Source organism: Geospiza fortis, unplaced genomic scaffold, assembly GCF_000277835.1.
Source record: "Geospiza fortis unplaced genomic scaffold, GeoFor_1.0 scaffold100, whole genome shotgun sequence".
In the NCBI taxonomy this organism is placed as follows: domain Eukaryota; kingdom Metazoa; phylum Chordata; class Aves; order Passeriformes; family Thraupidae; genus Geospiza; species Geospiza fortis.
The window spans coordinates 330,308-346,543 of record NW_005054350.1 but is presented as its reverse complement, the minus strand read 5'-3'; the positions used below and the strand labels follow the sequence as shown (position 1 = coordinate 346,543).

Genomic DNA, 16,236 nt, shown 5'->3' with positions numbered 1-16,236 from the left:
ATTCTATTCTATTCTATTCTATTCTATTCTGTGATTGTTAATATCAAAGTAGTTTCTCACAAACAGGTCTAAAGTCCTGCAAAGAGATCAGACAAGCTAAAACCCAGCTTATTTTTGAGAAAAGATTTATTGTTAACTTTACTATCTTTTCCATTCTGCTAATTGGAATGTGGTATTTAAATAAATCCTTACTTGTTAGTGAAGAGTTATTTTATTTGTATAAAAGTGCTAATGCCTCAGAAGGTCCTATTTTGAAAACATTTACCATTTTCTCCTTTACTTACCAGGCACAGTAAAATTCATCACATAGTTTTTTTTTCTCCCAGCAGCTGCATGGAAGTACATCACAAAGTCAGAGGCTGTAATGTTTTGAAAGACAATCCTGGAGTTTTCCTGATCAGAGCAATCCACTAGTGTGCATTCTTTGAAATCTAAACCAAAGCTTTACTTTCCTGATGAGTTGCACAGAATGACAAAATCTACCCAATCTGCTTTAATCCTTTCCCACATCACTCGCTGCACTGAATCTCCAATTTTATCAAGGCAAGTAAAAGCAACATTTCGTCCTGGCTTGGGACGAAATCCCTGGCTAATCCATGGGATTATTTTGTTTCTCAGACACTTCAAATTCATCTGTTGAAAAACACAAAACCCAGCAAAAACCTGCTTATAATTAATTCAAGGGAAGTTTAGTACCACAATTCCAGTACAGCAAATATTAATGGAATTGACTTACAGCAGAATGATATTGAAATAATTTGAAATGCTGAAAAATATAATTTATACCTATGATTTTATTTTTGTGCACGTTTAGACAAAACAGTCTTTTTGGAACTCTGAGTCTGTGGTGACATTGCAAGAAGGCTATTTCTGTAAACTTTGAGTACATGAATGTTCTGTTAACAGTTTCAGCAAATATTCAGCAGCATAAATTATGGGGCAAATCTAATTAAACTTGGCGTAATCTTGTTCTTCCTTCACACTAGTTATAATAAGAAAATGGTTTGATGTGACACTCAGGACATGCTTTAGTAAGTTATGTTAAAAGACATTTCAGCCTAAGAGCTGCAATTCTCCCATTCACAAAACTCACAGCACCTAAATTAAAAAAAAAATCTTATCTATTCATACATTCTACTTGAGAAACAGTCTGTATGGTCCGTCTGTGGTATGAAAAAAGACTTCCAGACAAATTCAAGACTTCAACAACATAGAAACCTTAGATATATCTTAAATAATTTTGAGTAAAATCCCTTTGAGTTATTGTTTTTATTAATATAATTTACTGTTTTCTACCTAAGAAAATAAATGTTTAAAAGTCTGCAACAGAAAGACTGTCAACTTCTCTGACATTCAGAGCCACTTGATTTCCAAAGTCAGCTCTGTAATGCCTGTATCTCATAAGCTAGGATGAGCACTGTCACCTTGTTGAAGACTTTGATGTTGGAAAAGACTAATGATCACACTGTTTTTCTTACACTGCAAAAGGACCAATCTTTCAAGTTCTTCAATGAGATTTTTTTTAATTATATGTTTTTAAGTAAGAAAAGTCACTATAATGTATTTTTAATGTGTTTGTCTCTCTCTGTGGCAACAACTGAAAGGTAAGTAGGTTACCTAGGAATAAGTGATTCCATTCATGTTGACAGGATGGAGACTCCATTGTGGGAATCTGTAACTTCAGAGAGCCTCTCAGTCTCTGTGAAACAGAGAGTGAAAAAGTCTCGCCTACAATTTTTTATCAATGGAATATAGCACAGAAAAATTACATTCCCTCTGCCTTTGGAGACCTGAAATATGATTAAAATGTTGAAATGTAGAAAGACAAAAGGAACACTGTCTAATGAGTTTACCTAAAATAATTAATGAAGAACTTGAAGATCAGTGTAGACTGCAATCAAGGAGACTGAAAGTTAATGACAGCCAAGGACAGAAGAGAGATAAATTCACTAAACCAAACAGAAGGTATAACAGAGTGAAGCTAATTAACTCTTTACACAGCTTGCCAAAGACAGCTAAATTTCTATTAGTGAAGTTGACTGCAAAGGCTGGATAATCATTTAAGTTATCATGAAAATTCCAGCAAGAATTTACTCATGAAAGTCTGAGTATTATTCAAATTAGACTGAATGACTGCTATGATGGGACTCTACATTTACAAAATGGGTTCCTTAAAGTGCATTCCCTCAAAATTCACTACATTAAATCAGGTTAAATTTTTTTATATACCTTGCAGATACAGATCAGCAGATTCATTCAGATTTGCTAGGGAAGAGAGGTAAATGAAAAAGTGAGTAAATGAAAAAGTGATCAAAACCCATCCTCTCCCTGAAACACTATATTCTTAAAGGTCAGATCCTTTCCTCAGACCACTAACTTCCTGCAACAGCCTGGTTTACAATAAACCACATATTCTTGCCAAGGAAGTGCCCTTCACTGTGCAATCTTTGCTCTGGTTTTCAACCAGTAGAGAAACCTTACTGCTGCCCACATTCCCCTCAGGAGCATTGACATCTCCCCATCTTCTCCTAGGTACTTCCCTGCTGTCCTAATTTTTTCATTAGAGCGTCACCCTGAACTCCAGGTGTTTCTCCTATGTAAACATTCTTAATAGGGAATTTTGTGTAGGATGATGCTACCTGCCACCTTCCAGAGCATTTCCCCCTGACCCAAATGATAGGACCTTACAACAAGCAGCGTTCTCCCCTACTGCTTTGCCATATATTTGCTAGAAAATTGTACATTGCACATATGGTCAACTGGGAACAAAGAGATAAAACATTTCCACCAAACAGATGAAAATCCCTTCTGCCTTAAAATTTATTCTGTATTAAAATGATCCTGTGTTATATTTGCCAAACAATATATCCCAGTTGCTTGATAGTATATAATATTACATTGTAATATACTATAACAGGTACATTAAAAAGCTAAGGTGACCTTGCAAATTCAGTGAGGATTTTCCATGTAGAAATCTTGATATAACTGTATAACTTGCATACAAATAATAAAAGTTTTGTTAATAATGAGAGCAAGGTTCAAGCAGCCAAATTAAAATACAAACACTTTGGAGACTCTTGGCTGCTCTACTCTCTATCATGACCATTTTCAAACACAGACACCATGACATTATTTTTGTTTCTTTATTTGTTTGCATATGTATTTTATTTGAATATGTGCGGCAACATGCACGCATTTTCACTCTTGATGAATAATGTAAATATCTCCCCTATTACAATATAGTACCTTGAACAACTTATATGATTATATAAGGCACAAACAATGGCAAATCAGGCCTACGTCGTTCTAATTAAATCTTCTAAGTACCCTACAGTATTCCAGGCTTTTGTTTTAAGCAATTGTCCCATTTTATTTTGACAGCAGCATCAGCATAGTTCTTTCATCCTCCTTCTCCTCTGTTCAATCACTTACTTTATTTAGCACCTTTCTAAACACAGTTTCTTTGCTTTCAGCCTGGTACATGTGGGATGAAAACCTCCCTCTCCCAGAAACCCTTCTACGGGAAAAAAGCACACCCACACTCCTTCACCCCTGCGCACACACAGCTCCAGGTGACATGCCACGTGTGAGCTTTTCAGAAATGTTAAATAAAAATTTATTGTTTCACCTGATAAAAATAGACTCTGCCTTCCTGCTGCTCATGGCAGACGCTGCCACTGCTGTCTGCTCTGCCCATGGTCACATCATCTCCCTTGCTGAACAGAAAGTAGGAGGAGGTGACAGCACTCAGTATAGGCCCATAGGCCTCTCCTTAGAAGAGAAGTGCTCACATGCTTGTTATCCTCCACCAACCTCTTTTGGCAGCATGTTATCTCATCATATTTTGCCTATGCCTATCTGATATTAGATATTTAAAGAAAAGAAAAATACAAGATTTCGTATTTTTAAAATGTATTATCTTTCAATATTTTTCTTGGAAAGCAATAATTTTCTTGGAAAGCAAATATCAGGAATATAGAGGCATAGAAGAGTGTAAAGGAACTCTCTGAGATTAAAAAAAATCAAGCAAGTAAACTGAAATTCTGTGGCAGGGAAATAGTTGAAGTTGAGAAAATCTTCTGAAGGAATAATAAAATAATGGTATAATTTCTCCCCATCCCTTCCTGCCCTTGCTACAAGCACTTAGAAGTCAAAATAACTCTTATGTGAAAGTTTGGTCCCCATTCATTGGTAGAGATTTTCAGACTTTTTCCATTTTTTCATGTCCACTTCATTTTTGTTCGGTTTGGGGTTTTGTTTTTGTTTAGTTTCTTGTTGTTGTTGTTTTGGCCTCTGATAGTATCAGTTGATACTAGAATCAGAGATTCTTTCATTCCCTTAAAAAGTATTACCCTCTATCAGAAATAAGTAATGATCTCAGCAAACTTTTCAAAACTGCAAAGCTATCTCAGCTCTACAGCAGAGAGAGGTTCCCAAGTGCCACTCAGTTTGCTGAAGCTCCACACACAAATAGTTTTCTTCCCCTGCTTGTAATAAGCAGTGACAAAAGAAAATAATTGCACATGAAAAGGAGGCTTAAAATTTTAGGAAGAGAAACTTTCTTTGGGGCTCTTTTTTTCACCAAGAATATCAATTTTCAAAAGAGAAAATATTTTGAGTGACCCTTTCACCCTTCCTGAATAGACTAAGGCATTATATTTAGCTCCTAAACTAATGTCTTCCAACTGTATTAGCACATACTACATGATTTTAAGTTTTTAAAAACACAGGTTCACCTCTTTTTTTTCAGTTTAAATGGGTTACTGACACCAGTTCTACAATTAGACCACAAACCGGCAGTACTGTTGTGTTTGAAGAATGCACTTTACTAATAATAGCTGTTCAGATCATGAAAGTTGAAATGAAAGTATTTATACTCCTAAATCCTTAAAACATCCCTTTAAATATATATTGAGTTATATTGTGAAAAATTTGGTGACTTTTTGTGTAGAAATTATTAATTCTGCATTATACACGAAAAATTGAGCACACAATTATAATTCACTTGCCAACTGTAATTTATATATATTTTATTTTTGTTGATTTTTTCCTCTTGCAAGCTGAACTTTAGTTGCCTAGAGTGCAAGGAAAGGGAGAAGTCAAAGAGAGGGAGGGAGAAAGAGTACAGTTCTAATAAGAATGAGAAAATCATTCTCTCTTCAGGTATAGTTATGAACTTCCAGCAATGAGAATTGGGTTGCAGGGGAAGAAGTCATCTCTTAAAATCATATAGAGCACTATGACAAGATTTACATATAGAAGGTCTTGAAGATCTGAGAGGTCAGATTTCCAGACTTTGCTCCCATCCAGGAATTTGGATTGGTTCAGGATTAAGAGAATTTTACCAGCAGCAGGAGTTAAGGAGCTGACAGGAGTTAACACGGCATGCTGTGCTCAGCCTTCACCTACTGTTAATGACCTGTGCTGTCTCACAGGGGGCAAAAGGGAGAGAAATGCTATGACACTGCATACTGTCTGTATGCTGAGACGCTGCATGTCACAGCCTGCACGTGTGGGTGTCTGTGTGTCTGTGCGTGTGCGTGCACATTTGTGCCCAGCTACTCACACCTGACTCAAGGCTCTTCAGGGATGTCCAACAAGCAGAACAGAGGATGGCACAGTTGAAGCCACAAAGAAAACAGGCAGGGGAGAAGGGAAGAGAAAGGGTGTGAAAAATCAGGCTGGATCCTAAGGGTGACTACTGGAACCAGTGTTTCTCAAGAGTGAAAGCCACAGGGGTCAAGGACAGGGTACAAACCCAAGCTGCCCAGCCCCAGAATTGTTATATGACAGGAGTGTAGCATGAGGACAAGCTATGGGCAATTTGCTGTTTTACTTCTCAGATCCTTTGAATGCATTGTTTTATGGGCTGAAAATATACTGGTGAAGAAAGAAATACCTAATTTGTTTCATAATAAGTTTGTTATGCAGCTTGGTATCCTGTAGGAAAACAGAAAAAAATCAATATATCATCACTATTTTTTACCAGAAGTTTTCTTCACATTTCATTTTGTTCTTATTAAGTTATAAATTCTATTCTTGTCTTACAGGCCAGCTGAAAGAGGTGTTCGTCATTAGAAATATATGCAGCTGCAGAAGCTTTTGCAGATAGGAATATTTCAGACATTAAATAGTAATCACCTGCTAGTGATTTCCTTTAGAGTATATGGAAGTTTAAATATCTGAATCTGTAATTCCTTTTGTCCTCCACTTTTTATCTGCCTATGTTATTTCAATAAGTTAACTTGTATTTCCACAAATAAAATATTATTGCATCTGTCCTAGACAAAACTATCTCCTTAATTGTGAATACTTTAAAGCTGTCGCTGTAGACTTTCTATTTTCCCATGCAATTCCATCCTGTGATGATTTCCAAATTGCATTATCTCAAAATTTCATCCATCACATTTACTATGTGGGAAACAAAAAACAAAGTTACAAAACTCTTGGATCTGGATTTAGCTACTGGGTGTCACAGTGGTTATGTTGGGTAGTAGACATAACACCATACTTTATTTAAATTGAATTTCCAAGTGGTGGCTGCAGTGGCATAAAATTATGGAAGAGTAGCGGACAAGATGAAGTATTTTTGGCTTACAAAGGTAGCAGAATACTTGCCCTCAAAAAAAATTGTTTAACCCGTTATATTCCACTTGTGCCCTCTTAGCATTTCCCTGCTTGTGTAGGGATAATTGGAATGGTCACCCTTGTACCCGGTTTTCTTGTTTTCAAGGTGTTTCTTGTCCATATAGTTGCACACCTTTCACTTGTCAGCCCACTTCCTTGCTCACATGTGGGTTGTCATCTCACTTTCCTATTGCAGGTCCCCTCACCAGTCTGTTTCCAAGGATGCTTTTCTCTCTGACCACAGGTAGATCCTGTCTCTTTCTAGCATTCCTTGATCAATAAAAGAGCCCATGGTGATTAAAGGTAACTTGTTCTTGACACCAGCCATGCAACGCAGTCCTGGCCATGGACTTGTCCTTCTCTTCCCAGGACTTTTCCCTTCCTCAGCAGAATGAAGAAGAAGACACCACCTAAGCTTCTGTGTCCTTGATCACCATGATGTGCTCCAGATCTCTCCTGGACTGATCTTTGGTGTACATGTGAAAAAGCAGCAGGGCAAGCCTCAGCAGTCTCACTGCAGCACCCTGAGGTCTACCCTGGCAGCAGCAAATCTCCCCAGACAGCAGGATGTGCCAGCAGATGAACAGGAAAGACGTGAGGGACATCCCCAAACTATCACAAAACAGATAAAGGTCAGGTAATAGCCATAGCAGCCATCTGACACATGTTCATCAAAGCAGTGCTCGTATGGAACATATAAAATACGCCTTCTCATTTTGTCTTACTTTGGTAAAAACACAGCAGTCCTCATGGGTACTGAATACTAATTTTTTTTCCTTAACACAGCCCATTCCAATGCAAACAAAGTAAACAAGAGTACCTAATAGCATCATTATTCTTAGTAACTAACTGAATGTTCAGAATGTTAAGAATTAAAAAGAAAAAAGGGAAAAAAAATGTTAAAAAACCTCCCCAGAGATGAGTAAAAGGATCTGGATTCTCTGACTGCTAGCCAGATAATATTGAAAATGTTATCACGTTTTCTGTTTGCAAAAGACAAATTTTCTCAGGTATGTCAACAGAGAGTTACATACAAGACAAAGGAGACATTTTTCTGCTTCCTTTGGAAGTGGTAAGACCTTAGATGGAGTAAACCTTCATACTATTTATCTTATTAAAATAAGGTTTTACACAAATGGGAGAAAATTCAGATGAGAACAAGAACTGGTTAAATTTAGAATCATGAACTGAGAAGAAAAGCTGAAAGAACTGTGTTTGTTTGGTGCAGAGGTATCACAGAAGCATAGAATCATAAATGTCTTGGGTAGAAAAGGACCTTAAAAATGGTTTAATTCCAATCCCCTGCAGTAGGCAGAGACAAATTCCACTGAACCAAGTAGCTCAGAGGTCCTTCCAGCCTCGCATTGAACATTTCCAGAGATGGGACATCCACAACTTCTCTGGGTAAAAAAAATTAAGGATGAATGCTGGTAACATGACACTTTCTTTCTTTTTTTTTTTTTTCAGAGAACAATTAATAAAGTCATTATTAGCCAAGAGATATCTAGGTTAGATATAACAGGAAAAAAATCTCCTTGTAAGGTTGGTTACGTGCTTGTAGTATGACCTCCAAAGAGTTTTATGCATGCGTTTCCAACGTGGGAATTCCTCAAACACATTAAGGATGTGCTTCTCCTGCCTCAGAAGGCAGAGATGGATGAAATTAATTTGGAACGTCTCTTCCAGCCTGAGTTTTCCACAATTCCATAACTGCTTTTGATCTAAGCTTTTCCATCAGAAAGGAAGAGGGAGATATCTCTTGTACTCCCAACAGGGCTGGCTTGGTTTCTTTCCATTTAACGTTTTATAGTGAAGGGGCATCCAATCTTTAGTTCATCATAAAAGATAAAAAGTAAGAAAAGCAGCATTTAACAGGTCAATAATCACAGCAGAAGTGTGAAAAAGGCATCTTCACTTGTCTCCATCTTCTTGCTTTCTAATTAGGTGCTGACAATGTGGCTGACACCGTGTAAGATACAGAGATAATTCTGGCTCTGGGGAGCTCAGCATCTAAGAGCCAAAGAATGAAGGTCCCTCTGGATTAGTTCTTGCTTCCATGTGCTTTAAAAGTCTGATAATTTTTCACTGTAGACCTATGAATCACATTCTAAACTGAGACAGAGATAAATAGAAAGCAAGTTATTTCAGGTGAATAGGGACTTGAAAAAAAAGCTATGCAACATGCTGCTTTTGGCAGGCAGAAGAGCATTAATATAGAAGTAAGTGCTGAGTGGCATGGATATCATCACACTACCAAGAATAGAAAAGCTCTGTCTCTGCTATCACAGAAGAGGTTGATCACTCTATTTAAAAATTTGGAGTACTTCATGGTACATCTGGCATTTAAATACTCTATTAATGAACTTCCATTCTTATTCTGAGTTCCTAGCAAAACATATCCCCTGAGAAAATGGTCCGTTTCCACTGATTGACAGAAAGAACAATTCACCCACAAATTAAAAAAAACCAAAACCCCAAAACCGAAAATTCCCAATTCAAGAACACAAAAAGAAAAAAAATAAAAGGAGGCCCCATCCCCCAGTCCCCCAAAACCAACAAAAAACCCCAAGGAATTATGCTAGTCTGATTAATTCACACTATGGATATAAAAGCCACTACATCTAAATAATTTTTCCAATTCTACTCAGAGTATTACATGGAAATTTTAGAGTCAAACTAACACTATTTTAACACCTAACCAAAATAAAATTCCTGAGAAAATAAACAGAGTTTTCCAAATATATAGAAATTCTTGTTAAAATTAACAGTTCTGAAAAGACAAACACAAACACAGGACAAAAATATTCCAGGTAATTATAACTTAATTTGTTTTTAATGTAAATAAACATACAACACCGTTCTCCCATAAAGGCCAGTTTTTAATTAGTTTATATATCATATAATTTTTCACTACTGAAGACTTTCAACTTTTACACCACAAGATGCGTATCAAAGGCATGGTGCATAGTAGATCAATATCAGTTTATGATCTCTCAAATGATGTTTATTATATTTTATATTTTAAGTTAAATTGTATTGTAAATTTGCTCATCATCAATTTTAAGATTTCTGATCCAATTTTAGTTGATTGAGTTCTGCATCACAAAGCTCTTTGCAAATTGTTCAGTCATTTCTGCTTCTGTTAAATTTGAAATAATCAATGTTCCAATTACATTTCAATGAAAACTTCAAAACTTTTAATTCAGGGCCTACTGCATTTTGAAGCAATGCAGCCTAGAGAGCTAACTATTAATAAGGCCAAGAGGTTTTGGAAGGATGTGTGAAGCACATGAAGCCAGATGAACTTACCAGTACTTCTCAACGCAGCATGAGTCAGAGGATAGTTTGTGGTTGTGTAGGAGGCATTAATGCCATGGTCTGGAAATGGGAAAATTATTGCACTGAACAGCAGCTGACAAAGAAAATCCTCATGCTTTCAGTAAGGGCAAGGTAGAAAAGGGTAAGATTAGCATTAGCTATGACAATAGGAAGTTCTAACCAAGCAGTAATGGTACGTGATGTATCATCACAGATATGAGAGTGCAAGAGGAAGAAAGTTTTGCGTAGTTTCTGTACAAGGAGCTTAAAATATATCTGTCAAGTTCAATGGAGCCCTGGACCTGGAAGACATTTTGCATGTCAATTATCACTAATTTATTTTGCCAGACTGGGAACAAGACAGGAATACACTTCAGGTTTGAGAATTCTTAAGTTCTAGATGCACGGATATTAATGGAAATCATATTTTTAACACAATATTTGTCTGTTGACATCTTAGCTTTTCTGTTTATACACCCTCATTATAATGCTCCATGGAGTCAAGTACAGCTGAAGAAAAACAGACTTTAAGGTAGATATGTAGATGACATAAGAAAACCTGAATTTCCTGGCCAGAATAATTCCTTAAACTCTTTTTTTGTAGATTGATACTTTATTCATACTTTTGACAAAACCATCACAGATGAGTATCTTTCGTACTGATGGCTTTAACAGAGCAGAGAAGAACCAAAGGACTAAAGACAAGTCTGGAAAAGGATAAAGTAAATAAATGTATCCATACCACAAGTGGCCAAAGGTAATCAAATACTGGACAAACCAGAAAAAGACAGTGCACATCATATAAAGAATAAAGGAATTTTCCCAATACTTCTTCCAACACTTTCATAAGTTAAAGTAATTTAATATTTCCTTTTCATGTTCTAAAGACTGTAGACATATCTTTTCTCATATCTTTTCTCATATCTTTTCTCACATACATTTACATATCTTTGCTCACATACATTTCTTTGCAAAAGTTAATAGTTTAAAACAAAAGAAAGAAGAATTGCAGGAATTCTTGCAGCTGCTTTGCTGCTGTTGGATACATGTCTGGCAACTGGTGAAATGTCACTGTTTTTTAATGTGTTTTGAGTGGTCACCTGAGATGAAAAGTATAAGATGTACCTCCATACAGCCCTGTCCAATGGACTGTCCCAGTGCACTGCTCTCTTCCATTTGAAATTTTTAAAAAATTAAAGTTTCAATATCTGCAGCTTCAAATACCTTTTCTTCCAGTCAGCAAGTGCATGAATTAACATCTCTTCAATGATCAACAATTCCTGTGTGACGTCTTCAATTGTAATGCTTCTTCTCTTAATAGTGACTTCAATCTTTGCTCTCCTCACATTTTATACTGAAATTGGAATAAGTCTTCAGACATACATCCCCAAGCATTGTGCCTAAGAAACTACAGATCACTTTTAAACTGTTCATTAAGAACGATGGAATAAAGATACTGACTATTCTTACATAATCAGTGTATCTTAGAAAATATGTAAAGAATTTTTCTCTGAAAGTAAGTGTTTTGTCTGCTTAGTGCAGAAGGATTAGTGACTCATATAATGTGGGAACATTGAGGATAAAAAAAAGTCCCTTGAATTCAGTTCTGAAAACTGTTGGATATATGCTCACTCTGCAAGGAGGAGAAAGAAAAAAAAAAAGAAGCCTCAGATTCACCCAGCTGGCAAGTATCTTCCTGTGGGATAACTAGAGTGTTCTTTACCCATTCATTCATGTGTAAAAGAGGCAGCACAAACTCTCAAGTTCTTCGCAATTATGGCGCAGGATTTCAGCACTGCATCCACATGTAAGAATATCCTGTAGCTACATAACCTGTCAAGTTTCTGATATAATATCCTGAATATTATTTCTTTTCTGTCAGTCTGTTTCAGTAACTGCTTCAGTCACTGGGCATAAAGAAAGCACAGATAACATTGTGCAGTCTGCAAGAGTTCTCTCTCACCTCTTTCACAAATTCCATAGGAAACCTTCAGCCAAAATTCATGGCAAAAGGAACAATATATGTCTAAGATTTTTATTTTATATTCTGATAAATCTCCAGGACTAAGTTAAAGAAAGATCTAGTAAAAAAAAAAAAAAACTCTTATCTCTAGAATGATTGCATCAAAAATTTTATATAACTGGTGATTTATCACCAATTCTAAGGTCTTCTATTTACCAACCAAGAGGACAGTACACCAAGAGAAGATCTCTGTAATGAAAGTTATAGTTTCCTGTATTTCCTAGGATCTCAGGTCCTTATGCCAGCTCAGCCATCATTAGTCTTCTTTTTCCTCACTTTTGTCCTTGATTGAAAAAGAACTATGTTCATCCCACCCAGACCATGGATGGGTGAATTGCTGTTCTGTGACCAGAGACTGAACCACAAGAGTCCTAAGGAGAGTTTCTCGAGTATTATTTTGACACCTCAGCCATTATAAATCTGTTGTGGTCTCTTATTCATTCGATACATCTTTACCACACCAGAAATACAGATATTGTCAAAACACTAAGAAAAATGTGCTAAATGTTTTTCAAAAACCTGATTTCCTTATTCTCTTTCTGTTTTTGTTTTGAAAAGCAAGTCATGATTCCCAACCTTTTTTAACATCTCGATCTTGTAGTGTCAGGGTTTTGTTACCACATGACTTTCTAGATCTAGTGGCGCTGCTGTCACCATTAGATACAGCTTGAAATCTTTACTCATTAAGGGTCAGCACTCAAGGATTCGAACTATGCAGATCAGAATCACACTAAATTTACTCACTTTGTATTAGAACTTTTAAAAATTTTACGAAGCACATGGGAAAGCAGAATCAGACTTATGATCTCTGTTGATTACCAGGAATGAAACTTTAGAGGAACTTGGAACAGACTGAGTGCAGAAACATTCATTGTTTTGCAAGACAGTAAAAGTTAACCCAAGATACTTTATTCAATTTTATGCAAATGCCATCAGATATGATTGACATGTGAAGAACATTTCACATTTAGTCTAGTTAAGAAATCTTCATCATGAGCATAATGCCATATGGCATTATTTCCATTTATTTCTGCTATTTCCTTTCAATGAAAATTTTGAAAGCCAATCATATATTCTACATCTATAGTCTGCTGTCAGCTTTCATTGAAGTATGCACTGCAGATTCCTCAATGGCATAGTTACCTGCCTAAGTTGGTGCAGGAATGTCTCTCTGTCCAACAGTAACAGGTCATTATAAATAAATCCTAACAATTTTCAATGCCTTGCTGGCATGATGTAAATTATAAACCAGGCTTCAGTTTTGATTGACACAAACACCTTAATAATACCTACTTAACTTCACTGTGCCAATTCACAAAGCAAGCTTAAATTTCATCTTGAATATATGAAAAAGTTACACAAAAAGTTGCATGCTTTTACAGGCGCACACTTCACAACTTTAGCTCAGCCAATCAATATGTAAACTAAAAGCATGAATTACAAAGCATTAGACACCATGCAAATCACAAGAAACAGAAATTAGTCTATTAAATTTTTGTTGATTAGCTGAAGAAGAAATGGATTTTGCAGGGAGTTGTTTATTTGTCTGGCGGACTGTAGATAAATTAACACTTTTAGAAAAGTAATGCCTATTGGGAATCAATAATCAACATATAAGTCCAACCAAAAAAAACTACACTGTAATTGGAAAAAATGTTTAATTACCTATAAAAGGATCATTCTTGTATGTTGGCCAGATTTCTTTATTCTATGAAAAAAAGAAACCTTAAAAAGCATTCAATATACCAGGACCCCAATTATTTTTATGTGAATCTTTTAGAACAAGATTCATATACAGTAAAATATGAGACTAACACTCAGCTTTCTCAATACACTGATCCTGATCCAGGAAAGAAAACACTTTAAAGATGAACATCCATGTCCAAATTTTACAGTTTGGAAGACAAAGAAAAATATGTATCTGGTGTCAGCAGCAACCTGAAATACTGTCTACATGGATGTGAATTTTACTGTTTATTTAGTCTCAGCAACATGTCATCCAGGAGTTACTGACAAAGGTGCTGGTAAAGTAAGATAAATTCTGACAGAAAACAGTTCTACTATGACTACTTCATAAATAAATACATTCTCTAGAGTCTGGTTTTAATAATATATTTAATATGCAGTGTAGATTAAAGCTGTAATATTTATCTTTACTGGCAATGCACTCCAGTTTCCTCAGATCAGATCATGTTTATACATATCTATCAGGAGCTGAACAGGATTGTTCTCAGAAATCTTGATTCTTTAAATGGAAAAGGATTAATTTCTATTCAAAATTATTCCCTACCTTTGTAGTTGATTTAAATAAACATACTTGAAACATGAGGGGTTTGCTGTTGATTAAGGTTCCATTTTTAGAGTGCTCAAACCAAGAGAGAAATCCCACATGCTGAGAACACTGAACCCTACAGAATAATTTCCAAAAAAACTTTCCTCTGGTATCTAATCCACTCTTTGTGTGGTTTACAGGGTACTCAAATCTGTAAGGTGATTGCCTAATAGAGGTGCTGGACAGAAGAGGATCACTCCGCATGAAGGTGACTGCCTTGTTTCTTGCATCATTTCAGATTAACTCTAGCAGAGACATCCAGGAACAAACAGCTGGTATCAGTGCTGCCTTGGCCAGAAAAAAAGACTACAAGAATTTCCACATCTCTACTGCATCTAACTTCCAGAATTATATAGAAAATGGACCCATTGTGTATAAGGGCTTTGCACTGCCAGAAGTCAGGTGGGGTTGAACCAAATAAGAGATCTGTTTTTCCTGCCTTTCAAATGTTAGGAACCGAAATTTCCTTTTGATCTTTTATTTCCTAGCTGGGAAATACAATCAAATGTTGAATGGCATCTATTTTCACTTGGGGAATGGGAAAGAGGGGTATAATTTTTCTACATTGTGACTACCAAATCAACAAAACAATAAGACCAACTGCTTATCTTTTGAAGGCTATTCTGTCATATGTATATAATGATTCTTCTAAGTTTTTAGTTTTCAGTAGATCCATATTGATTAGGCACGCATGGAAAATTACTAGAAAAGAGTTTTTTCTCCTCTTAGTCATAGGAGTGAAAGGGAAAGCAAATGGGATGAGTGGTTAGGTAATTACAGGGTTTTTGGAAAGTACATGGACAGCTACACTGAAAGTACATGAACATAGACAGATCTTTTTCTCTCCTTCTTCCCTTTTCTGTTTTTAAAAAAAAAATTCTCTTAAAGAAAAAGTTGGAATACCAGATGCTCCCTGAATTGGCATAGATTTCTGTCTTGCATATATCTGAAATTTTTAAAAAATGAGATATTTGATGACCTGAGTAATTTCCATTACCTTTTTCAAAATTCAATCTGAGTTAGTTACAATGGAGAAAATGTTGGTTTTAATGGAGACCATCATCTTCCAAAGTGCTCTTGATGAAGAGCATTATTTTCAAAATAAATTCTTCTATTGTATTTGTCTTTGATATGTATGCCATAGATTGGATTCAAGACAGCTGTATTTTCTCTAAGAGTTACATTAAGTTTCATCCAGGATGTCTGGTTTATCACAGCTTTTTTTTTTTTTTTTTTGATTATGCACTGAATTTTCACTTTCTCAGTAAGCTTTGCAGATGAATCTGCAAACTATGCTTCCATGTTGGCTAATGCACACACAGAAAATCAGTTTCAGTATTAACATAACTGAAAATTAAATTCATAGAGAAACCCAGAAAAAACTTTGGTAGCACTACAAACAAAACACTGCAAAAAAAGTTTGCTGAAAAAAACCCCAAAACCTACAAATCATTATTACTTTTAATTTGTGAATGTCACTGAACTGTTAAAATTTGTCCAAGCCCCACTAGTGATTTTTGATTATATCTGTTGTGATATGATAAAAAACCAAAAGATGCTAACTAGGAATAAGATTCCACAAAGCTGCAGGCCAGTAATAAAAAGAACTGTGTAGTCCCTTTCAAAGAACATGGAATCACTGACTACAGTGTGACATGATTTTATTCAATCTCTGCACATCTAGTGCCCCCCTGACAGGATATTTTCACTTTTGGAATATGAAAAACACCATGTGCTTCTTACTTTCACATTCTGAGAAGCACCAAGTTGGAGGCCTCAGCACAGTTGCATCAGAATTTGTCTAAATTCCCACAAAAATCAATCTCAGAATAAAGTTTTCATTACCAATGAATCTATTGCAATATGCATGGATACTATAATATCTGATGAAGCAGGGATCTTCAGGGTTTGTCACCAGAAGAAAACATAATTTACC

At 35.8% G+C, this 16,236-nt stretch overlaps 1 protein-coding gene across 1 annotated transcript in view; it reads right to left on the bottom strand.

Moving 5' to 3' along the window:
- The window catches only part of CD226 (CD226 molecule), a 28,600-nt gene extending 12,998 nt beyond the window's left edge, over positions 1–15,602 (bottom strand). The window contains 2 exon segments of the mRNA XM_031058863.1: positions 285–633; positions 15,390–15,602. Coding sequence (XP_030914723.1) covers positions 285–633; positions 15,390–15,602 — 562 coding nt within the window.
- Between the last annotated feature and the right edge of the window lie 634 nt (positions 15,603–16,236).